The sequence below is a fragment of the Canis lupus genome, chromosome 2 (assembly GCF_048164855.1).
Source record: "Canis lupus baileyi chromosome 2, mCanLup2.hap1, whole genome shotgun sequence".
In the NCBI taxonomy this organism is placed as follows: Eukaryota; Metazoa; Chordata; class Mammalia; order Carnivora; family Canidae; genus Canis; species Canis lupus.
In genome coordinates, this window is record NC_132839.1 from 2,340,052 (window position 1) to 2,366,709 (window position 26,658).

General features: G+C 40.1%; 1 protein-coding gene across 5 annotated transcripts in view; it reads right to left on the bottom strand.

The window, feature by feature from the left end:
* Positions 1-26,658, bottom strand: part of CAMK4 (calcium/calmodulin dependent protein kinase IV) — a 214,252-nt gene that overhangs the window by 57,950 nt on the left and 129,644 nt on the right. For all 5 annotated transcript variants that reach the window (XR_012012479.1, XR_012012475.1, XM_072787984.1 and 2 more), the window contains 3 exons: positions 18,537-18,599; positions 16,576-16,658; positions 1,931-2,003 (listed from right to left, as the gene is read on the bottom strand). Coding sequence is in view for 3 of the 5 variants with exons in the window: in XM_072787984.1 (XP_072644085.1) it covers positions 1,931-2,003; positions 16,576-16,658; positions 18,537-18,599 (219 nt within the window). In the remaining 2 variants the exon portion in view is untranslated. The remainder of the gene's footprint in view (positions 1-1,930; positions 2,004-16,575; positions 16,659-18,536; positions 18,600-26,658) is intronic.

Consider the following 26,658-nt stretch of genomic DNA (forward strand, 5'->3'; position numbering starts at 1 on the left):
CCTCTTTTTTGAACACTGCTATGACTTCCATGCTTCATCTTTTTTTTTTTTTTTTTTTTTTTTCCATGCTTCATCTTATTTAGTTTTTTCCACAGCTCTGTTAGGTTGAATACTATGCCTATTTACATGAGAAAACTGAGGATTAGAAGTATTTAGTGATTGGGTCCAAGGCCCAGGCTCACCTATCTAGACTCTGACTGACTCCTAAAATACTCTTAAAAGTAACACTAGCTTCCTGCCTGATTAGGGTAAAGTGATGGTGGGCCAGTGCCAGCACGTTTACTTAACTAGATAATCTATTGCATGTGGTAATGAGGAATGATGTTTTTAAATGGGTATTTAAGAAAGGCATAAAACTGCCATTACTGAACACAGAAGTGACAAGATGAAAGCAGGGACTGCAAAAGAGAATTCTAGACCTATACATTTAAGGACAGGAACTGGAAGCAACTACAAGTTTTGTTTTGTTCGTTTTGTTTAATAAAGGGGCAGTCCCAGCATGGTAGGAAGCAGGGTTACATTCATGGGCAGTAGAAGAAGACCCCACTGACGTTGGAAAGGTGGATGTGAGGAGAGACGGTAAGGGCAGAGCTCCTAAGCTGGTAAGCTCAGGAAACCAGGGATGGTGACCAAAAAATCTAGAATGGAGTGATTATTTTGGGCATGCTTAAGAGGATGAATTTGAAATTCAATATTCATGTGATTAGGAGCTGTGTTGTGTACTGGAGAGTAAAATTCCAGGCCATCCTCTCCAGCTTTTATCCACCCCAAATTCAAACATTTTCTCCCCCACCATAGCAAAAAGACCAACACAGTTTTACAGGAAGGAACAATGTGGAAAGAGTGGGTCTATTGAACTTGGTGTTGATAGCTCAATCGTGGGCTTGGTTAGACGCCAGATCTGCTCTCTCTAGCAGTCCTGTGCACTTTGTGAAGACTGTGTTTTCCCTTTTCCTCAATGATAGATGAGCTAGTTAGACGCCAGAGTCTTTCCGTCTTTCCTTCCTTCTCTCCCTTCTTCCCTCTCTCCTCCTTCCTGTTTTGGTTGGGGGAAAAGTTCATAGGATGTGTGCTTTTGTTACTGTGGCTGGTTCTTCAAGATACTGAATGATGATTTTACTTATATAACTGACTCTAAACAATAGAATATAACTTAACTCGAGGTATATTTTAGAGATTTGTCTCTTTAACCCTGATAAATATTTTCCCTTGGGCTTCATCCTGTTTGTTTAGAGAATAATTTGTTCTGACTTTATATTCAATAAATGAATCACCAAAGTGTTTCAGCACCTATTAGACACCATTAAATCTATGGGAAGGTTTTCATCAGTGGAGTCTGTCTTATCTAGGCAGATTTTTCCTTATTAATTCAATCCAACAAGCTTCTCAAAATTCTATTTTTGTGTAAATATGGGTACACATTTCCATTATTAACTTACAAAACTTTGTTCTCGTTAAAAACATCAACTTGGATTTCTTCCTTAAAAAAATAAAATTGTCAGAATTTTTACTTGAATTTTCTTACTTCTTGTCTTGAAAGAAAAATCAATAGCCCCTATGCTCCCAGATCTATATTTATCACATTCTGCCTCCCTCCACTTCCCTGCTGAATAACAAAAACAATGGAGAAACAAACTCAAGAAATGGAAAGAAAGAGAGGAGAACGACTATAAGCCCCAAAGTCTGATTTGATTTCATAATAATGGGAAATTATGTTAACAGACTGACGGCATCTTACAGGAGGACCACGTCTTTCGGAGTGAGAGTAATCAAGAGAAAATATAAATGTACTCAGCATACTGTCTACCAAGCATTTCGCACTGTTTTGCTATGAATGTAACGGCTGGTCACAGACATGCATGGTGAGGGATGATTCTGCACAAGGACAAGGTTACCAAGAGTCACACTAGTGCTGTCACTTCATACTTACGGCAACTGCCTCCAGGATTTGTTTAACAGCATCTGCAGCATCTCGTTCACTATAATATCCCTTCTCCACAATCCTAAAAAAAGAATCAGGAAATTCTTCTCAGACACATGCATTCGGGGGAATGGATGTGAAAAGAGGTTAAATGAATTAATGTTAAGGAAAATCTACACAACTGCAACAGGTTAGCATGACACAGGGGGGAAATACTTCCATGAACTGATACTCTAGAAACCTTGGGTGTCTTTAGGAAAATGAAAGCATGTATTTTGCCTAGGCTTGAACTCTCCATCCTATCTGAGGACAAAAAAATTATTTTAAAACTCTGTACTGTGAATTGTGTTAAACACATACCAAGTAGACAACATACCACAAATCATCCCACGTAACTGTTACACAGCTTCAATATTTACTAACTCATGGCCAGTGTTTTATCTACCCAATCAATTATTTATTTACCATCCTCTTTTTTTATTTTGAAGCAAATATCAGACATCTCAATTTCCTTCATAAATAAAGAGTTGTCTCTAAAAAATAAAGGACCTTTTATAACTCCTAACTACAATGCCATTATACAGTTTCTTAATATTTTCAAATACACAGAGTTTCAAATTCCCAACTGTCTTGGACATGTTAAAATTCTTAAACTTTTTTTTAAAGATTTTATTTATTTATTTATTTATTTATTTATTTATTTATTTATTTATTTATTTATTTATGTGAGACACAGAGAGAGAGAGGCAGAGACGCAGGCAGAGGGAGAAACAGGCTCCATGCAGGGAGCCCGATGTGGGACTTGATCCCGGGACTCTAGGATCACGCCCTGGGCCGAAGGCAGCGCTAAACCGCTGAGCCATCTGGGGATCCTGGACATGTTAAAATTTGTTTGAATTTGTATCCAAATAAGGCCCACATGATTTGACTGGTATCTGTGTCTTTTATCCTCCTTTTGCCTATAACTCCTCACCACCTCCTTCTGCCCTCCTTCTTTCTCTCCAACTGACTTTCTATTCCAAATAAATGACTTGTTCTTTACGCCTGGATGTGGACAAGGAATCTTTCTTTTCCTTTAAGAAATCCTTCTTTTAACTTAAGTCTTTTCCATTTTAATTTCAAGAATGTTTTCCTGAATCAGAATGCTTTATTTCTTTTCTTCCATTGCTTCAGTTTTCTTTTTTGGGGTATGCAATTATATGTATTAGGAGTTTTTCTACTTTCAATTTATATTGTTCTTTCTCCTATGACTTTCCTAATTTTAGTATTAAGTAATACTAACTTTAATATTCTGCAGATTATACTTTCATCTATTTTGTGGGCATATCCTCCTATGACACTGATATTTTGTGCTCTTATAATTATTTTGCATTGCAATTAATGGAGACACCTGTCTGTTGCTGCTTACTTGTAAGCAACGGTGGTTTCCTTAACCTTTTTGACAGACTAATGGGTCAGGATATCTTTTCTAGTTTCATGGCTCTTGACAGATTATTTTCATGAAGCATTCAAAATTATGACCTCATATTTTCTGAGATCCCTTCTCCTCTCTCGGGAACTTCATTCCCTTGCCTCTACACGTCTGCTCTGGTTACTCGAGTCTCTTCCCAGCAGTTTCTCCAATTTACCCAAGGGGGCTTCAGATATTAGTCTCAGGAGTTCACAGGGCTCTGACTGCATTAGTCTCTTCAGATCTTACTATGGGTACAGCCCTTGCGCTTTTCAGAAATTTGGAGGCAAAAAGCCTTCACAGTTTCAGCTGCTCTTGTATTGGCCCATTCTGCTTCTCACTGATTTGGAGGCTTTGGAGATTTAAGGTTCATCAACGTCCTCTTGCTTCCCATAACATAGATGCTAATACCACGTGGCTCTTGCAATTATCATTAGTTTGTCCTCATTCACTTGTTTTCTAGGCTTCACAAGGAACCTTGTCACCTGGTTTTGTTAGATACTGTCTGTGAGTTTTTGTTTTTTCTGTCCTAGTTTCTCTGTCTATTCTTATAGGGATATTTGGAAAGACAGGAAAACCACATTGTTGCTGTTTCTATCTTCCCAAAAGTTCAAGAAAAAACATTTTTGATAGCACTGAAGATTACCAACTTGCATAAGGTGCTTTCAACTGACAAAAAGTTTATGGTGAAAACAGGTCTGAATAAAAGGTAAATTCAAAATATATAAGACACAAAACTTCAACAATTTTTGTGGTTTTGCACTGAAATTTTTAGACTGTTAATATCTTAAGTAGCACAATTATTTTTCAGAAAGTATCTTCCTTTTTTTTTATATGTTGTTGTAAAAAGTTGTAAATTCTTGAAGTAGCTGGTGTTAAAAGCTGGATTTAAAAATCTAGAAAATTTCCAAAATAGGGGATGGATGATGAGGAAAAGCAGAAAAAAAGCAGATATAAAATAAATAATACATAAGAAGATACCTTAAATGACCATAATTATTAAGATTCAAAAAAACCATATTGATGCAAAAATTCCAACTATTTTTTCTATGCAATTATTCAGAACATTGTAAAGAAACACAAACTCATCTTTTCAAAGGATGAAAGGTGGAACATCCTTCCTCACCTTTTTATTTATTGGATACCTGTTAAGTATCATATTTCAAATAAAATGTGAAAGTAGATTACAATATTCAGGAAGTCAATATTAACTGGTTCTTGAAAATCAATTTTCATACAATATTTCCTTACAAGATTACACATTCTTCCAATTTATGATTAAGTTACGATGTCTACTTATTAAAAGTTTAATTGAAGTAATTACTTGTACTATACTTTCTGAACATGTAAAAATTAAGCACGAGAGAACAGGAAAAGAAGGACGACTGTGTCAGGGTAAGTCGAGAACTTTGGCTACCATTACATCAGCCTCTGCATTTTGTTCTAAATGTGGATTTTGTGGTACGTCCATGAACCAACTCAAATGTAATTAGTGTCTCTTCTGTGTGTGGCACCTGCACTCTCAGCAGCTTGGCTTTCACCAGTCCTGTTAAAGGAGGAGAGTTGTTACAAAGATGGTGGAAAAGAAGAGCTGAGAGTTAACTTTATTCCTACATCCCATTCTTCTCAGAGGAGGATAAAAATCAGCTACCTCCTGGCCTGTGAAAATCAGTGTCGATTTCCCCGATGGCCACTCACCAAGGCTAGAGCTTTCTCACAACTACTTCGTTGTACCTCTCTAGGGGGTACTACTGATGGCTTAGTCTTTGTTGAGCGCTACTCCTTGGGGTTGTCCAGAGCCAACCTGCACAACCACGGACAGCCTCCCTGATGAGAAATCCTCTTTGTCATCTACTCAATACATGAGTTCTTACAAACATCCCTACCTCTTAAAGGGGCAGTGCTTCACACACTAGAATACAAGCAGTGCTTCTCTGTATTTTGATTTATTATCACTTCTCAAGTTTTGGCCTAAATATGATGTTCACGCATTTTCCTTTGGGTACAATTTAGAATTAAGTGCTTGTGTTCAGAATGTGGTCTTGTGAGTGAAAATTTAGAGACTAGCTGGATAAAGGAGTGAATTTTCTTGGGATCTGTTTTCAGGTAGGATAGAAGGAAGAACAGTAGGTATAAGAATAATATTTAATGGAAATCTCACTAATTTTCCACAATATAAGTTAAATTAATAAAATATTTCATCTATTAATTAAGGATACATTCTAATAAATATGTCCATTCATTCATTTATTCAATAAATATTATGGAATGACTGTTATAGGCTGGGCATTTAGTAGTGAACCAGACATGGCCTCTGCACTCACGGGATTTCTCTTGGTATAAGCAGACAGAAAACCATCAGCACACTGTGCTACCTGCTGTGACAGAGGTATTAGAAAATGACCTGAGAGCTCACAGAGAGGGCCAGTGATCTATTGTGGAGGCCGCACAGGGTGGGAAAGGGATTCCAGAGGCAGCTGATATCTCAGCTCAGATCTCAAGGGGGTACAGAAGTTTCCAAGTGCAGAAAGGGTGGGATAGGTGTGGAGGAGCAGGGACTGGAGGGGAAGGAGATTTCTCCAAGTAAAAGAACCAACACTACAGTGAGAATTAGGGACTGTGGGATGGCGTAGTGATGGCCAATAAATATTTCTGTCTAACGTGAGCCAGGTACTTCCTGAAATCTATAAAGAATACTGTTTGGGTCCTGCCCCAGATAGTACAGAAATTATTAACAAAAACATCATCATAGATGTAATATATATTTTACTAAGGTCTGTAGAGTCAAAAGAGTTATAAGTTCTATTGTCAGAGATGCCCCTAGAGCAGATATGTGGGACAGGAGCACAGAATGCGGGTGCCTTCCCCACCCCATCCCCATGAGCTCTGCTTGCCACAGCACGGCCCTACTATCAGAATTTAACTGCGTCTCTACCAGGCTCCTTCTGCCCAAAGGAATTTTGTTCCCAGTTCATTTGTTCATCAGAGCGTCACAAAGGCAGGTTTCTGGAACTCAGACATTCAACTTTAATTATTTTATCAGCTGAACTACCACTCAGGCCATGCGTGGCTGACTAGAAAGATCAGTTACAGTGAACTTCACAAGTTGCAAATTCAGGTTTATAATCGACAGCTAGGACAGCAAGTGAATACATCAGTAACCAAGCAAAGGAAAATGAAGTCTTGCAATCTTTTTCATTTAGGCATGACTACAGTAGGTATGTTTGGCCAATGCCTTCTGCAGGTCATTGTGAGAAAATTCTTAGCCTTCTCACTAGATTGTTGTTTCGATCACCCACCGGGCCTAGCTCCAAACACTGCTCATAGTAGGCAGTCAATAAATATTTGTAGAATCAATACTAAGTGCCAAGTAAATGAGTACCAGAGAAATTTCAGATGTTGGATGGTTGAACAACTCCTTTGCCTGGGTTCCTTCTCATAGGAAACAAAGCACTGGACTGGGAAGTGATGCTCACCACAAGCACATTGGCTATCAATCCAGAGGGAGAGCAGCCATACAGATGCTTCCCAAAGCAAAATGCAACAAGTAGAAAGGTTATTGTTGGTCTTAGGAATCATTCATAGTATCTAGATATTATTGTAATAACATGATCTTTTTAGAAACTTATTTTGAATAAAATCAAAGTGATTCAAATTAGCAAAATACAGCATTTGTTTCATAAGGCAACACATAACAATTTCTACATAAAATTTAGCTGGAATTAAAAAAAAGTTGCCATGTATATATAGCCAAGGATTTACAGCTTTATACAAAATATACTAGTGCCTTCAATTTTTAGAAACAATGAAATATTCAATCATTGTATGTGTTTTAGAACTGTAGAAATGGGATAATTTTGGTTGATAGTTTTGGTTTTTATGTTTAAACATATTTACGCTCTATTTCTCCTCAGATTTAGCAAACTAATTTCCTTTTCATGCTCTATAAAATAATAAGAAAGCAGTTCGGATGTTATCAGCATCTTAAGATCGTTTTCAAAGGCCCAGGGCCATGAAGTTTGCAGCTGTGCGGCAAGATTTCTCATCATTCCACTGTGAACTGGGCTAGAAGACTCAGGGCTAAAAACAAAATCTTTCCTAGGATTTTAATCACAACAGGACCCAAAAGGCTACCCTGGGATCTCCATTTGCCAGGGCCCTCCATCAGTAACAGGCCTAGCCGACATCCACAGACCTGGGAAGAAAGTGCACGGGGGACGTGTTCCCAGGCTGTGATTCTCCGACTTCCACAGGCTTTCTTAGGCCCAGAAGGTGTTTTTACTGCCACTGTTTCCTGTGTGGGTGCGCATGCTCCTCTCCCCCACAGTTGGGACTATTTTCCTTCTCATCAGTTTAAAATTGCAGGATAAAAAAGCACAGGCAATGCCTATTTCTCTCCACAGATCTGTTGGAAATATGACTTTTGTGCATTTGTTGCTGTCACCTTAATTGCTGCAAATTGAATTGAGCACATCTCCAGCCGGGCAGTTAGCACCAGCGATGCAGCTGAAGAGCTCTAATCTGATCATGTCCTGAGGCCCTCAGACTTCCTGGCACGCAGATTAGGAGCCCTACTGCTCCCCCCACCAATGACAGCTTTTTCTCTAATGGAGGCGCTATTGGAGGACTGTAGGTTTTTGCAAGAAAGGCACTGGTCTGATGACAATGTGCACTTGAAGGATCAAATGACAGAGGAGTTTCAGGAACCAAGGCTTAAGGGCTGCCAGCACACGACATGCTGGTGTACGTATAAAGTGAATTCTGCTGTGCCCTGTGTCAATCCACCACTCCTTTATAAGCTTCATTCACTGCCCTTTCTCATTTCATTCCCCTCTACCCTTTAGCTGCTAATTTTTGATATCTCACGTAAAATTCAGCTCAAAGATTCTATTCTACCCTGAAGCCATTTCTGCCTTAGAAGATACCCTGATTTTGTGCCCAAAGTACTGTTTATGTCCCAATGATAGCACATGTTATTCCCACATGAAGACCTACAGCCAAATCTGTGGCCAACCTCTCAGAAATATAAAGTATCTTATGATATATGTCTTTTGTGTACTGCCTCTTATTTTTATTTCCTTTTTAGTTCCTTGTCCTCATATCTTGTGATATTGTGGTTGCCCCTGCAAGCCCTAACACATCTTTGGGAAATGATGGTGGTATTAAAAAGCAATATTAGGGGCCGTATCACATTTTTCCTTTCCTGTTCTAGACTAGGAACTTCTTGAGGGTCACAGCAATGTGCTATGGTTAATGTGATGGTGAGAAGGAAATAAAGGTGGGTGGTGAAGCCAGAAGAGTCGGGTGAGGCCAAACTGAGTTGTTTTGTTTGTCATGTTTAAGAGAACTAAGTTTTGGGGAGTAGACTTTTGGGCTGACCTGATCAGATAATCAGTGTTTTAAACAGAGATGGATGGCAGACAGGGAAACTAATGCCAGTTAGGAGTCTGTTGCAATGGAAAAGTGAATGTGAAGACTCAAAAGGGCATAAGCAGTGGGAAAGGGGAGAGAGAATGGTCTGAAGGCTGCTCAGAGAAAGTGTCACGGGAAAGGGGCTGGGAAGTGAGAGGAAGAGGGAGAGTTCAGTGCGGACCAGCTCAGATAAGCTAAATCAGCTCAGGGAGTTAGGAGGACGAAGCACGACTGAGGGAGGGCCTGAGGAGACACTGATCTAGAAGTGCCCATGGGATGTACAGGTGGAAATGTCTAGCAGACTGTTTAAAATAAAGTTTTCATCTCCGCTGAGACAGCAGCCAGCAGCCTGGCTGAAGCCACAGGAGAGTGTCCAACTTACCCACAGGGAATGTGGGAAGAACTTTAGGGAAGGGCGACACTTAAAGGATGGAAAGAGGAAGCGGAACTCAGGAAAGAGATCAAGGAGGATAAAACTGTAAAGGCCGAATAAAATCCAAGGGAAAAGAGGTGATGTCATGCCACATGAAGGACATGGAGAGGGTTAGCCAGCAGTGTGAAATACCATGGACCAGACGCTAAAAACGTCCAACCTCCAGCCTCAGGAGACCCTCAGAGTTCCTCAAAAATCGTTACTCTTGCCTAGTTTGTTTTCACATTCCCACTTAACAAACCTCACTACTTCTTCCCTCAAGTGGTCCATTGTCTCCCAGCCATTGTTAGTCGATAAATTTCTGTTCTACAACAATACTGTTAAAATAGAGCTTAACAAGTCTGAACTACTTAAACCTCTTACAGGCTCCCCTCCCCAACACTCTCCCAGCCCTAAGCAATCACAGCTTTGCTGTTTCTATAGATTTGACCCTTCTAGAAATTCCATATAAAAGGAGACATAGTCCCTCTGTCAGGTAATTACTAGGCTAAATGCACAGTCCCCAAATATAACCACTACTTCTCTTGCTTATTGACCACTTGTAGTTTTTAAAAGAGTATTTTCAGTTTGGAAAACTCATCTAGCAGGGCTAGACCAGAAGACAGACTGGCTGCCTGATTTGGGAACATCATTTACCTTTCCTCATTCTCAGCTGCCATCTCTGTAAAAGTGGGGGCAATGGTTTTTCATCTTCTTTACCCCAAAGCGTTGCTATAAAAGAGGAAAATACACTAGTGTCTGGGAAAGGACTTTTAAAACCCCATATATTGATTTTTTTGTTCTCAGCAACAGTGGGGTAGACAAGCTTCCAGGCAAGAACAATGAAAACAAGCTAAATAAACTATTGTTTAAAAATATATTTGAAGACATCAGAGAGTTTACCAAGGAAGTAAAGGCTTCAGGAGCCAAGAAAAACCCAGCAAAGCAAACCTAACATCTGATGCCTCTGTTTTCCCTTTAAAGGCTTTGACTGAGGCATTTATTGACTCGACATCAGTGGCTAACAGGCTGAGAAGATGAACAAAGCTTCTGGCCATCTCATAGGATGGAGAGAACAGAAGTTGGCATTTAGGGTCTGTCAAGAAAGGAGGCCCTGGAACAATCTCCTGACTTAAATTGGAACCCTTAAAGAGCAAAACCCTATGAGTAAGAGTTGACAAGAAATAGATCTGCCTTCAGGAAGCCCAGCTTTGAATCAACCCAATATCTTATTGGACTAAAGTGATCTGCTCCTTACCTTAACTGCCTGCAAAAGAAAATACACTTTTTTGGAAGGTTACATATTTAAAGCCTCATATTCCAATATGTTTTATACATAATGTTTGGCATTTGAACAAGCATAATCAGGCAAGCAAAAACCCAAGTAGAAAATGAAAAAAAAAACAACCACAATTTAAACATTCATAATATATTCTGATATTGGAGTAAGACAAAAATCAGGAAAAAAATACCTCTTCAAAAATTTAATTGGAAGAGTGTAACGATACTGCTAAATTAGCTGCTTTAAAATATAATTGTTAGGAAATACAAACGATTTTAAAAACATATTATGAGCAGCTATATGCCAATAAAATTAGGCAATCTAGAAGAAATGGACGTATTTCTGGAAAACCACAAACTACCAAAACTGGAACAGGAAGAAATAGAAAACCTGAACAGGCCGATAACCAGGGAGGAAATTGAAGCAGTCATCAAAAACCTCCCAAGACACAAAAGTCCAGGGCCAGATGGCTTCCCAGGGGAATTCTAGCAAACGTTTAAAGAAGAAACCATACCTATTCTACTAAAGCTGTTTGGAAAGATAGAAAGGGACGGAGTACTTCCAACTTCGTTCTATGAGGCCAGCATCACCTTAATTCCAAAACCAAAGACCCCACCAAAAAGGAAAATTATAGACCAATATCCCTGATGAATATGGATGCAAAAATTCTCAACAAGATACTAGCCAATAGGAGCCAACAATACATTAAGAAGACTATTCACCATGACCAAGTGGGATTTATCCCCAGGATGCAAGGCTGGTTCAACACTTGTAAAGCGATCAGTGTGATTGATCATATCAGCAAGAGAAAAAACAAGAACCAAATGATCCTCTCAATAGATGCAGAGAAAGCATTTGACAAAATACAGCATCCATTCCCGATCAAAACTCTTCAGAGTGTAGGGATAGAGGGAAAATTCCTCGCATCTTAAAAGCCATCTACAAAAAGCCCACAGCAAATATCATTCTCAATGGGGAAGCACTGGGAGCCTTTCCCCTAAGATCAGGAACAAGACAGGGATGCCCACTCCCACCACTGCTATTCAACATAGTCCTAGAAGTCCCGGCCTCAGCAATCAGACAACAAAAAGACATTAAAGGCATTCAAATTGGCAAAGAAGAAGTCAAACTCTCCCTCTCCGCAGAGGACATGATACTCTACATGGAAAACCCAAAAGACTCCACCCCAAGATTGCTAGAACTCATACAGCAATTCGGTAGCGTGGCAGGATACAAAATCAATGCCCAGAAATCAGTGGCATTTCTATACACTAACAATGAGACTGAAGAAAGAGAAATTAAGGAGTCATTCCCATTGACAATTGCATCCAAAAGCATAAGATACCTAGGAATAAACCTAACCAAAGAGGTAAAGAATCTATACCCTAAAAACTATAGAACACTTCTGAAAGAAATTGAGGAAGACCAAAAGAGATGGAAAAATATTCCAAGATCACGGATTGGAAGAATTAATATTGTGAAACTGTCCGTGCTACCCAGGGCAATTTACATATTTAATGCAATCCCTATCAAAATACCATGGACTTTTTTCAGAGAGTCGGAACAAATTATCTTAAGATATGTGTGGAATCAAAAAAGACCCTGAATAGCCAGGGGAATATTAAAAAAGAAAACCATAGCTGGGGGCATCACAATGCCAGATTTCAGGTTGTACTACAAAGCTGTGGTCATCAAGACAGTGTGGTACTGGCACAAAAATAGACACATAGATCAATGGAACAGAGTAGAGAATCCAGAAGTGGACTTTTAACTTTATGGTCAACTAATATTCGATAAAGGAGGAGAGACCATCCACTGGAAAAAAGACAGTCTCTTCAATAAACGGTGCTGGGAAAATTGGACATCCACATGCAGAAGAATGAAACTGGACCATTCTCTTACACCAGACACAAAGATAAACTCAAAATGGATAAAAGATCTTAATGTGAGACAAGATTCCATCAAAATCCTAGAGGAGAACACAGGCAACACCCTTTTTGAACTCGGACACAGCAACTTCTTACAAGATACATCCATGAAGGCAAGAGAAACAGAAGCAAAAATGAACTATTGGGACTTCATTAAGAGAAGAAGCTTTTGCACAGTAAAAGATACCATCAACAAAACTAAAAGACAACCTACAGAATGGGATATTTGCAAATGACCTATCAGATAAAGGATAAATAACTTATTAAATTCAACAGCAAAGAAACAAACAATCCATCATGAAATGGGCAAAAGTCATGAACAGAAATTTCACCAAAGACATACACGTGGCCAACAAGCACATGAGAAAATGCTCTGCATCACTTGCCATCAGGGAAATACACATCAAAACCACAATGAGATCCCACCTCACACCAGTGAGAATGGGGAAAATTAACAAGGCAGGAAAGCACAAATGTTGGAGAGGATGTGGAGAAAGGGGAACCCTCCTGCACTGTTGGTGGGAAGGTGACCTGGTGCAGCCACTCTGGAAAACTGTGTGGAGGTTCCTCAAAGAGTTAAAAATAGATCTGCCCTATGGCCCAGCAACTGCACTGCTGGGGATTTACCCCAAAGATACAGATGCAGTGAAACGCCGGGCCCCCTGCACCCTGATGTTTATAGCAGCAATGGCCACAACAGCCAAACTGTGGAAGGAGCCTTGGTGTCCATCGACAGATGATGGATAAAGATGTGGTCTATGGATACAGTGGGATATTCCTCAGCCATTAGAAATGACAAATACCCACCATTTGCTTTGACGTGGATGGAACTGGAGGGTATTATGCTGAGTGAAATAAGTCAATTGGAGAAGGACAAACATTATATGGTCTCATTCATTTGGGGAATATAAAAAATAGTGAAAGGGAATAGAAGGGAAAAGAGAGAAAAAGAGTGGGAAATATCAGAGAGGGAGACAGAACATGAGAGACTCCTAACTCTGGGAAACGAACAAGGGGTGGTGGAAAGGGAGGTGGGCGGGGGGTGGGGGTGACTGGGTGACGGGCACTGAGGGGGGCACTTGATGGGATGAGCACTGGGTGTTATGCTGTATGTTGGCAAATTGAACTCCAATAAAAAACAAAAATAAATAAATAAATAAATAAATAAATAAATAAATAATAAAATATAATTGTTTTCTGGAATAAAAGAAAGAAAAGAAAATTTATTCTTAAAGCAAACAACCTCACATTATGGCCACTAAAAAAATGCAGTGAATTTCTAAGAATTATGTTGAGATTGAGAAAGATGAAACAGAAAACCTCTGGAGCTTTTCTTGGACACAAAATAATCACTGGCTTTATTCCAAAAATTTTAATCAATTGTCCTATGCACTTTCCTATTTATATTCTACATGAAACAGCAGATTCCACTTGGATTTTTACTATGCTTAGTTTTTTAGAAGCACCATGGAATAGATTTTTTGCTAATAAAATACAACAATTTTGACTATATTAGACGAACATAATTATTTCTTCATCAATTGCTCCATTATTTCATTCATTAGAAACAATTAACGTCATCATTCAAAGAGGAATGAATTTTGATCATCACAATTAAATGAATTTGGTTTTGACCTAAGTACAGGAAAAAGGGACCATATTATGATTTTTAACCCTCAAGAACGAAAGCAATACATGGATAATAATGCAAGACATATTTTCAGCTTGATACAATTTTAAAGATAACTATAGGATTAAATAACCTAATGGAGAAACCAAATCCATCTCAGATATTGCAACAGATACATGGATAATAACATTCGGGAGGAATAAAGTCTATGATCTAAGACCACTAAGAGTTTATAAGTGATTGAGTGCTTTACTGGCTGTCTGCCATTCTTTATGTCTTCTGTTAAATCTGAATATTTCATCCATTTATCTCTGTAAATGAAATTTATCAACAGTATTTAGTTTTTCATTTTTACCTGTTCCATTATATCAACTAAACTACAAGATGAGAGAATAAGAATCTTTTCATGAAAAAAAGGGTTGGAGAGGGATGGAAAGAGACTTTCTTCCAAAATAATTCAAACAAATAGAGGTGAGTAGGTAAATAGTAAATGCTATTGGTAGATGATGGCTTTGGTGTGACATTCCTGTCCTGCAGTTATTTACAATGGAAGAACATGGTGTTTGTCTCCAATAGACTGTAATTAGCAGAGAAATATGTTAGTTCTCCTTAGAGAGACCTCACGGCTCCAAAGGCATAACTATATAACATGTCTATGAAAGAGTTAGCTATAGAGTTGTTGAAAAAGAAGCCATTTTGGCCAATTCTGGTAACATTTAAGTAAATTAGTCTAGAAGAGTCTTCACTAACCATAAGGGAACATAACATGATGGTCTTAGAACAAGACTATTCTTACCGTGGATCAGGGTGTCTCAGCTTCCCTAGCAGCATAGAATCACTTCAAATTTGTTCTGAGTTTCAGAAAGGTAAGCAAATCACTCTAGGTTAAGTATTTGCCTTTAAGTCAAGACTTCGAACCATGAATCCAAATGACTACCGAACTGCCACAAGAAGTGCATGTCTTTAGGCTACTGATATTCACTTCCCAAAGTTGATTCATTTATTTGTCAAGTATGGATAGAGTTAAAATGTTAGTTAGTTTTTTTTTTTTTTTTAGCATTTTTGTATGCTACTTTCTTAGCTACTATTCTTTTTTTTTTTTTTTTAAGATTTTATTTATTTATTCATGAGAGACACAGAGAGAGAGAGGCAGAGACACAGGCAGAGGGAGGAGCAGGTTCCACGCAGGGAGCCCGACGTGGGACTCCATCCCGGGTCTCCAGGATCACGCCCTGGGCTGAAGGCAGGGGCCAAACCACTGAGCCACCCAGGGATCCCCAATGTTACAGTTTTTAAAGTCTGATAATGCACATAACTTGTTCTAAGAAAATGTCAATGTATATACGAACAAAACCATCTATCTGTTGAAGATACATATGTAGCTCCGATCAAACTGGACCATTTTACTCCTTGCGATCTGAAGATCCAAATCTACACAGGGTAACAGTAAAAACAAACAGAACCTTTGAAAACCATCATGAATACCTTTGGGGGGGGGCGGATGGGGAGGGGTGCTCCTTTCCTCCTTTCCTAGCACGCTCTAACCCTATTCCCTGCAGACTCTCCCTCCAGAGTCCATTCAGTAGAGCGGTGCTCATTCTTTCAGCAAACATCTATTGAGAATTTACTGTGCTCCAGGCTCAGGCTTCATCACAGTCCTTCAATCTTTCCTGTCTTCTCTCTGCAGCCCACTTCTCTCTTAACCCATTCTTAACCAACATGAAGCTTGTATCAGCACACAGTTTCTAACCATTTCCAATATGTACCTCCTTAGTCACTTTGTCTTCTTCCAGTTCCAATCTTTTTTGATTACCCCGATGAGCACAGAAAAGGGCTCCTAGGGGTCCATCAAGGTAAACAGGGAATTCTCCTGGGACAACAAGGAAGATGGGAAAGCTACAGAAACGTGACGGTTGTGTTTCTTGTACATATTGTTTGCCTATACTGTGCTCTACCAGATTTTCAGGCATACTCCCCACCGTCCTCAAACTCTGCCTTGAGTGATAAGCATATGATCAGACAACTAAAGCTGGTTATAACTGGTCCTAACAGAACATGTTTTACTCTGCATCTTGGAACTCAGAACAACTTAATAGAGAACATAGGCCTAAAAATAATTATTTGAAGAATATTGATTTTTATGAGCTTTTGGATCATAACAGAGAATACTACTACACATTTAACTTTCTATAAATTTCATCACATATTTTATCATGAAATATTCTCATAAATGCTACTATTTAGTTTAAATTTAGAATGACTTTAGAAATCTGTTTTTATTGGGAAAGTAAATATTTGCAAAAGTAAACTGATACTACAGTGTTTCATGTTTTACTAAGCAAAGCAAAATTTCACCTACCCATATCATATCAACTAACACTCCCTCTCCATTGTGTATTCCGCTTATGATTTATTTTAGTAGAACTTATCAAGTGGTATGATGTGTCATTATGAAAATTGGCAGGAGAAATTTCCCTTTGGTACTTTTTGATGCCTGGAAGCATAACCTTTCTCTGGTTAGATTTCTAGGACCAACTCACCTGTCAAATAGTTCTCCTCCCGTGACCAGTTCTAGGACCAGACTGATTTCTGTAGGGGTTTCAAATATCTCTTTAAGTTTTATCTGGGGAAAGATATTAAAAAATACATCGTAAGTTCCTTATTTTCATTTTTCTAGGAAAAGCTAACGCCATGACTAAACAACACTCTTTGTAACAGTAATACATTGGATCGTCAATAAAGGTTCCACATCCAGGTAACAAGCAGCCATCTGTCACTCTCTGGTTATTTGTATCAGTTATCTCATTTCTTAAAGACCCTTTTGAGTTTTTATATTTTTTCCTTTTCACAGCTGAAAGATACCTGCCTTAGAAACACTTCCTAAATTTTGCCAAAACATCACAATTTCTGAATTGCTTCAGAATTAAAAAGCAAAAGCAAGCAAAGAAAACTTGAGCCATTTGAAAGCATCATGGTTACTAGTGATGCAAATGCCTCTTTCTCCTAAAAGGAATTTGGAATTAGAGACCTAAGCCAGAACAGGAGGGACCAGGTTAAAGTCCGTCTGTATGGAAAGGATATCTCTCAATAGCAAAAATGTTGCCAGCAGATGCAGGGATCCTCAGAAAAGTAGTGATGGTAGGGATTTGATGGACTGTAACAGGGTTTTCATCACATTCAGAAAATCCATTCAATTTTGAATATTTTCCTCAATATATCTAAAAATTTAGTGACCAGGACTGATCTGCAATTGAGAAAAAATCCATATTGGCTTTTCATTGAAAGAAAAAGATGGATAATGTAAAAGTGGTGATTTTTTGGTGCCATTTTGCCAAAGCTCTTTACTGCAAATGGATTTTGTTTAGGGAAGCAAAGTACCCAGCCTCACGTTATGGATCGTGATTGGTTTAAGCTGTTTACGATAATCCTCCTCCCCAATTTTCCAGTCTCCGTGCAGTGAAGAGTGATGATCTTGTGGCCAGCTCTGGCTAATAAAGTCTGGAGAGAATTCTGCTGTAGCTGGAAATTCTGGAAAAGCCTCTATTCTTCTCATCACATTGTTGGCGAGGCCTTTCCAATTCTTTCTGTCTAGGGTATGGGCTGACAACTTGTGAAGACTGTGGAGCGGCCCTTGAGGGGGGAAGACGTTTAGGTCCTGAATGGCATCTCCCACTGAGGAGCTGACGCAATGCTACCAACTGCCTGCCTTCTGATTGTCACATAAAGTGTTCGTCTAGACTGCCATATTCCAGTTTCCATGACTTATAGCTCACTGCATTGCTAACCCGTATATTACGTCTTAAGTACTTTGCTTTAAGCCTAACTAAGCATTGCAGATTAGTCATCCTCCTGGACACTAAGACTTTCTCAAAAAAACGAGTAAAATATTTTCTTTAAGTAGTTGGCTCAATTCAAGTTATGGCCTGGAAAATGATTTTGTTCTCTTCACTTCACTGGCTCAAGAAAGCTTTTGCCAGACCTTTTCCTCAGCGCCTTTGTCTGGACATAGCCTAGAGCAGAGCTTCTGAGGACATTTTATGTTTCCCATTCAAGTACATCATTTATTTGAATCTTCACATTGTTTCTAAAGTAGATAGCCTCTCAAAGGACACTAAAATGACTTTGGAGAGCCATGCATTTCTTCACCTGCTTTTTCAGCAATGGCATATTAATAAGATAGGCACACAAAAGGAAAAAGCCAGTGTTTTATTAGAGTGAAACAAAACTCTTCAATTTTTAGGTATCCTTTTATGCATGAAAACAAAGATGGTATATAGTGCTGATCCATCCATTTTGAAACTCTTTCAAGTGGTATTATTTTAAAGATTTATTCAGCTCAAGAACTGAAAAATGTGATCAGATGAGGACGAGAGGAGGTGATGGCAGCTACCTGCTGGTGGTGAAGAATTCCTTTCTCATTATCAGCATGGGCAACAAAGAACAAAGATCCCATTCTGTAACTTTGAGGATTATTTGAAATAGTAGATTAAAAACCACTTACAATGTTTGGATGTGAGAGGCGAAGAAGAACTCCTATCTCAGTTCTCACAATTTTTTTGTCCACCTAGAAGGCAAAATGAGAGAGAGAAAGTAAAAGGAACTCTCACCTTAGAAATACCTTAACTGCAGCAGAGAATGAGAAACAGCACTAACCACCTGGGTGAATCAGGTCATTGGCAAAGAGGCTCATTCTCCGGCGTTTCTGGTCTCTTTCCTAACGCACCCACCTCCACCCCTTTTCAGTTGTAGGTCTTTCTTCTCTACTTCAGACATAAGGCAGAACTAGTTACAATGTGGATCACAACTTGTCAAGCCTCTTTTTCAAAAATCACTGCTCTCATCACAAAAGGCCAGGGGAGGGACTGAGCCCTGACCCTGCCACTCAGAATCAGTGATGTTTTTCTAGAAAATAACTGTCAAACACACCACAAAAATCACTGGGCAGCTATCTGAACAGTCATTACGGTGACCTGAAATTAGCTTCCAAGTGCTACTATAATTAGCATCTTCAGACATCAACAGATGGCTTCAAGAGATCAATATTACAAAATTGAAACCCATAAAATTACCTTCAGTATTTACAAAACACCTTGAAGAATGGTAGTTTTTTGTTACTAACAATTCACAATTATAAAATACATAACATATATTATTAAATTCTAAGTTGGGGGATGTATTTGAGCCCAGGTTCCCCAGCACACAAACGTGAGGGCAAGGATCAACAAACACTGATATTTTATTTGGAAGATGCCGTGAGAGCAGGGAAAAGGGGAAGTACGGCAAGGTGAGGGGTGACATATGCAGTCAGCACACTGCCTACGGTGGCACAGGAGATGTAAAGAAATAGGAGGTCACATGGGCAGGTGCATACAGTTGGCACACAGCACTCATCCAGAGGAGCCGCACCAAGCCATCATGCCTTGAAGACGTTCACAGGAAGGAGGGAGACTTCACCCGCCTTGGAAGCTACTTCTCCTGTTTCCCACAGGTGCAATCCTGCCCTCTGGTGTTAACTTTTCCACACGTTTAGGTTGCACATCCGGTCTCTGTGGCAGTTCTGATGCCATAATCCTCCTCATGAGGTATTCTATCTCACTCAAATCTAGAAGTGGCTGGAAGGGCCACAAGCTTCAGCTGTGTGTCCAGTTGGCCTAACTGCATGAAGCAGACAGTGGGCACTCCAGCTCTCCTGGTGGGGAGGACTGGTGGACAGAGAGAAGCTGAAGCCCAAAGGAGTTTGTCCTGTCACAGTGTGTTCCTGAGTGCTCATCTGTCATAAGGTAAGCCAGATTGACAAAAATGGGATAATGCTCCTGCCTCTCTAATTTACTACCTTTTATTGTTAATTAGTAAGAGGTTTGTCTTCTATTTATATTGTCTTATTGGTCTAGTTGTCGATTTTAAATGGGCTGGGTACATGGGGTTTTTCTTAAAACCTATTTTAGCTCCTCTATTTAAATTGTTCAAAATATCCAAATATCTCCCTTCATCCTCATAAAGTCACCTTTGAAGCATCTAATAATTTTAATGGTTTCTGAAATACTTTCAATAGAAAACATACTTCTTGAAGATTACACATAAGAAAATAAAACAATTTAATAAAAGTGGTTATACTGATTTGTACAGTTTTAAAAGTCCATGGAACTTAAGATTCCTTATTGTTGAAAGAAATCCCAATTTTACTATCTTTCTCTATGGCAGGAGATAAAGAAATGGATAAAAGGTGTCATTCTAGAGTAGTATCAAAGAAAAAGGCTCCACCATTGGAACAGAGTTAATCAGACATGGACCCTTCATTAAGATATACAGCAGTTATACTCCTGTCCTGGGGCTGAGAAGTTACAGAAAAGAAGGGAGAAAGGATTGAAAAATACGTGAAGAAGACATAATGAGGACTTAGGAAAAGAAAAGGAAACCCGTTTCTGTACTGTGGGAATGATGGATGGAGGCAGAGGCAGGAAAGGACCTGAGGAGGAGAAGGGGATTTCGTAACAGCAGATTGTGGTGGACCTGAGCCACTTGGGCACCTCAGATGTGGCCCAGATCTGGACTCTGGGATTTTAAATACTCTGCTGAGTTGGGGAACCTATATGAGCAGAGACTACTGCTCTACTCCTAGGATTCAGGCAAGTACAGTGGCATCTCCACATCAGATGCTCAGCCTCGTCTCATGTTCTCTGTGGGGTTTGAGTCCATAAGCCTTGTGTGTCTCTCTGTTCTTTCTCTGGCTTCTTAGGCTTATTTGTGGCTTGAGCAATGACAAGAGAACATGATGTGAAGCACAGGACTGTGCTCCTCAAACGCTTTGTGGAAAATGGCAAAATACAAATTATTAGTAGATAAATAAATAAGCAGACAAATGTCTTTAAATTTTCACAACAGTTCTCTTCTGCATAGCTTCTGCCTAATTTAACATCCTGTTTCCTGACATATCAACAAGTACATGTTGGCACCAACATACTTGGTGAAAAGACTTGTCAGCTGGCACTTTGTTAAATTCAAGAATGACAGTTTTAGCCTACAAAGATTTAAAAGCTAAGCACTGCTGTTTGAACATGTAAAAATCAAATGCGGTTTACAGATAAAAAAATACGGAGCCTGGTATCTCCCGTAACTATTTAATTTTAACCAAATCTGATTATTCCTTTTATATTTTTAACCTGATGGAAACCTGGACATCTCATGATACCTTACTTTTTTCGTTGTCTTCTCAAGTGGTGTCTTGTTTTTGTCCCAATAGGAGATATACCACAGGGCCTGGGGGGACAGGTGGCCTTCCTGTCCCCACTGCTATGTCTAAACCATTTCTCCTCCCTTGTCCTCCTAAAGTCTCAGCTGTCTTGAAATGTCTGCCATCAGCCAGCCCAACTTGCACCCTTTTTTGTTTTGCTCCTATTCCTATCTCTGTTACTCTTCCTAAGCATCCTCAGATCTCAGAACATTTCAGCAACTTCATCTCAACCTCGGATCCTGTCATCGTTCTTAACAACTTCAACTCTCATGTGAACGATCCTGTCAACATCCTTGTCTCTAGTTTGTCATTTCTTCAATTCCAACAATCTCCTCCTCCACTCTCCCTTAGTAACCCATCCCCATTGCCATATCCAGGCCTTGTCATTACCAGCAATTGTACCACTTCAAAAATACTGATTTGAAACCTCCTGCTTTCTGCCTTCTACCTCCTGTCTTTTTAGTTCTTACTTAATTTCCATGGTCCATTAGGATAAGCACTGATAGGGCCGCCTGGGTGGCTCAGTGGTTGAGTGTCTGCCTTTGGCTCATGGCGTGACCAAAGGTCCCAGGGTCCCGGGATCGAGTCCCCCAACAGGCTCCCCACAGGAAGTCTGCTCCTCCCTCCACCTGTGTCTCTGCCTCTCTCTCGGAGTCTCTCACAAGTAAATAAAATCTTTTTTTAAAAAAGGATAAGCACTGATATGCATCTCCCCCAACTCCTTTTGCTCTTATCTTTCTCTGTTGGACTTCCCAAGTAAAACCCTTAAATTGGTTAAACTCTACTCTTCTTTTACTCCATGTCTGTGTCTGAACTAAAGTGTCTGGACAACAATCTTGACTGGTCCCATTTTTTAATTTATGACCCCTAATCTCAAGGGACCCTCAGAGCTCCTTACTCTACAACAGAACATTTCACACTTTTCCTCCTCTAACATCCAATACTCCCCCTGCCTTCCCCCTTTTACCATAGATCTCCTATTCTATACCTTTCCAACCCTCTGAGAGGTATAAATAATACAAAGAGAACACAATATTATCATCATCCAATTTATTATCCTATATACATTTGTATCCAATTAATGTCATCCATTTATTCCACAAAAATTTTTGATCCCCCCCTACATGGAGATGTTATTCTGGGCATGAGGATACAGGAGTGAACAAAACAGATAAACTGCCTAGAAATTTCATGTCCTAAGAAGCTTATTATGTTCTAGTGAAGATTACAAAAGAAGTAAATAAGTAAAAGGTCCAGAGTTGATAAATACTAAGGAAGAAAAAAAGGTAAAGGACATGGGGTGTCCTACCTGTCCAATAGCAAGGATGCTATTTGAGATCGAGGGTTAGAGACGTACCATGGTGCAGGGCCACTTGGATCTGAGGTAGGAGTGCTTTAGACCAAGAAACAGCAAACACCAAGGCCCTCAGCTACGAGTGGCAGCAAGGTGTTTAGCCAAAGCAAAGTGACAGGGGAGGAAAGTAGGAGATGATGATGGAGGCTCCACATAACCAGGGGTCAGGTCATAGAAGCTACGGTGACTGGGTAAGAACTTGATGCTTTAGGAGGAGAGAGGTCATACACAATTTTAAGATTCTGAGAAAAGAATGACACAGTCTTAGTTAAGTTTTAAAAGGATACTCTGAAAAAATAAATAAAAATAAATAAATAAGTAAATAAGTAAGTAAGTAAATAAATAGATAGATAGATAGATAGATAGATAGATAGATAGATAGATGATAAATAGATACTCTGAGGGGTAACCAACTGAGCAGCTCAGTTGGTTAAGCATTTGACTCTTGATTTTGGTTCAGGCCATGATCTCAGGAGCATAAGACTGAGCCCCACAGTGGGCTCTGTGCTGAGTATGGAGCCTGCTTGAGATTCCCTCTCCCCTCTTTCTGCCCTTCCCCACTCCCTCTCTAAAAAAAAAAAAGAAAGAAAAAGAAAGAAAAAAGATGCTCTGAATTTTATAGAGATGAGGATGATGGAAAGAGTAAAGCAGGGACACTAGTTAACAAGTTATTCCAGTGAGAAATTAGGGAGGTTTGGTAGTGATGACAGAGGCATGAAGCAGATGGGTATTTTTAAGGGAGAGAAAATAGTATTTGCAGATGAACTGGCTACGGGATGTAAGAGAAAGAAAAGTGCAGAAGTTGACTCTAAGTTTTTCAGCTTCAGCAATGGGAAGCATAAAACGGCCATTAAGTCCTGAGGTGGGAAGGACTAAAGGAGCAGGTTCAGAAGAGCTAGTAACATGACGGCCCTGCCCACTGTCCACTCCACTTACCCATCGGCCGTCCCCTCTCATTCTAGCTCGCTAATCATCTAGTCAATCTCTGAAGAAGCCAAGATCATTTCCATTTCTGGGCCTTTCCACCACGTACTAGATAGTTTTCTGTCCTGAATGTTCTTCTGCTAGATCTTGCAGTGTGAGTCTGGGCCCAGTGGAGAGGAACATGGAAGTGGCAGCTGCACAGTGGAGGTCATGGTTCAGAGGTGGAGGCAGTGATGAGCCCTGGCCGTGATGGGGTGGGACAGCAAGGAGGTATGCACTGTGGAGGGACCAATATCTTATTTTATATTTAACACTGACGAGCATCACCACTCTTGTTCTGATTAGCCTGGGAAGACAAACTCTCATAATGCACATCAATCAAATAAGCTTGGTTTTGGAAACTATGAGACTCATTTTTTGATAGTTCTGTTAATAGTCACCTCCTACTCCCTGCAGACTCCTGAAACACTGGCAGGGCCATGGGAAGAGTAGAGCTTTCCAGTGGAGGAGGAGCCCAAGAACTGGAAGAGTTCAGGCCAGACAAGAATGGCTCCGTGAAGTTCAAACAGGAAATAAAGATGCCTGTATTTCGGAACCGGAAATGTCTATAGTCAGGGAGATTCAGAACCGGGCAGCTCCCTCAAGGGAGGCACCTCTGCTCCCACATTCCTACATTCTAAAATCTAAGCCTTTCTGCTCACAGATGCCAGAGATTCTTTCACAAGAAACAGTCTTTTATTTTATAGTGAATGAAACAGGCTTAAAATATTCCTAGGAGAGATGACAAGCTGAACAAAGTTTATACAAAAGATCTGGCTCATGCTAGACTCTCACTAGAAACAGATTTGGCTTAACAGAGAAAAGACAGGAGATATATAAAAATATATAAAGCAGAAAGGACTTTACATCTTTCACTAGCTCTTTTCCCCTTTTTCATCTCTGTATCTCTCCCTGGGATTAAGAATATATGGGAGTAACCCTGATTTAATACCTCTTCTCCTTCAAAAGATCCTAGATTGGGTATCTCACAATGCCAGAGGCATCCCTCAGTGCCTCACCTCTCTGCCTGCTTCCGAAGCATTTCTCTGCTTCCCTCCACAGACAAACTCCCCAGAATGGTCTCTGCCTCCTTTCTCCACTTCTTCCTCCCACCCCCTTGTATTTGTCAGTGCAACCCTCTCTGGCTTCATCCCAAGAACGCCTCCAAATTGCTCTTCTAGAAAAGAATCAGGGCCTTTTTGGAGGAGCCCTTGGAGCCAAACTACTCATCCTATCCTGTCAGCAGCATTGGATATATTTGGTCACTCCGTTCTTGAAATAAAATTGATTATTCCATGTCACCACTCTGGTCTGACTTTCCTTCTACTTTAAAGGCTCTGAGGGCAGCCCCAGTGGCTCAGTGGTTAGGCACCGCCTTCAGCCCAGGGTGTGATCCTGGAGACCCGGGATCGAGTCCCACGTCGGGCTCCCTGCATGGAGCCTGCTTCTCCCTCTGCCTGTGTCTCTGCCTGCCTCTCTCTCCTCTCTCTCTCTCTCTCTCTCTCTCTCATGAATGAATAAAATCTTTAAAAAAATAAAATAAAATAAAAAATAAAGGCTCTGAAATACCTCCTCACTAATCTCTCTGGATTCTTACCCTTTACAATCATTCCCTCTGCATACAGGCTACAGTGATGTCTTTAAAATGTGTATCAGAGCATGTCACTCTCCTACCTAAATGCCTTTGTTGGCATCTATTGCACTTAGAATAAACACAAACGCTTTACCATGGACCATAAAACTCTGGATGGCTGGGCCTCACCCTTTCAATCTGATGTCATTTTTCTCTCTACACAGGCCTTTCAACTACTAGACCCGACTCCAAAGCCTTTGCACTTGCTCCTTCCTCTTGCACTAGACCTTCTGACTTCTCAGAGCACTTGAGGGGCCTTCCCTGGACTCTTCTTCAAAAGTGACTACACACACATACACATTTATCCTCACACCATGAATCATATCACTCTAATCTCTTAATAACATTTACCAAAAAAGCCAATGTTATCATTTAATTTCCAATTCATTGTTTGTTTTTCTTACCAGAACACAAAGCTGTAGGACACCAAGGGTTCTGTCCATTTCCTACACATCAGTATCCCCAGCATTTTTTACCAATGCCTGGTATACAGTGGAAGGAAGGAAAGAAGGAAGGAAGGAAGGAAGGAAGGAAGGAAGGAAGGAAGGAAGGAAGGAAGGAAGGGAGGGAGGGAGGGAGGGAGCTAGTACTTCAATACAAGAGTTGGCTGGTTCAAAGGAAAGATCCCTGGTTTCACAGCTTTGGTTAGCGGAGATTAGAACTGGTTAGTCTGTCCTCTTGTCATTCGAATCTGTATGACATTTTTGTCATGTTATTGGTACTAATGGAGTGGAGGACACCTGTCCTCCTGGCAGAGCAAAATACCCAATCTAGGGCCCGCATGGATATTAGCTTGTGGTTTCCAAACCGTGAGCCACAAAGAATCAGTATGCCATTTACTTAAGACGACATTCTCCCAAGGTAAGTGAGAATGTTCCAAGAAATAATAAATAATAATAAAAGCTTTGATGGCGTTACAGACTTTCTAATTCACTGCAACAGGGGGTGATGTTTCCCATCTGCTCCTCTCCCCCATCACAGGATACAGAGCTCTTCAAGCTGCCAAAAGGGAGGCCCATTCTTCAAACAGCACACCTTGCCTTTATTTGTGTGATCAATGCTTTGTATCAAACACAGCCAGAGAAAAGATTAAAAGAAGTGAAAATGATGAAAATCAGAAGCTGGTAGCAGTGCCAGCTGGAAGGCACTATGGGCTCCTGAAGGAGCTAGACGACCTTGGGAAGCAGGGAAGTGTAGGGATGGAGCTGCAAACTCTCTGTTGTCTCTGCCTGCCAGGGGACAGTTCAAGAGGGAAGCTTGGCTGGGTCCCTACTCCCCCAGATTCCCTGACACCAGCACAGTCAGATGCTTGCAAAAAGAAAGAAGCTGATATCCTGTGATAAAAAAGGAATGTAATGTCAGCCTCCGAAATTCTCTTTTCAGGGGCATGTTGCCAGGGCTGGAAGAAAATAGATAGTATAGGGGATTCCTGGGTGGCTCAG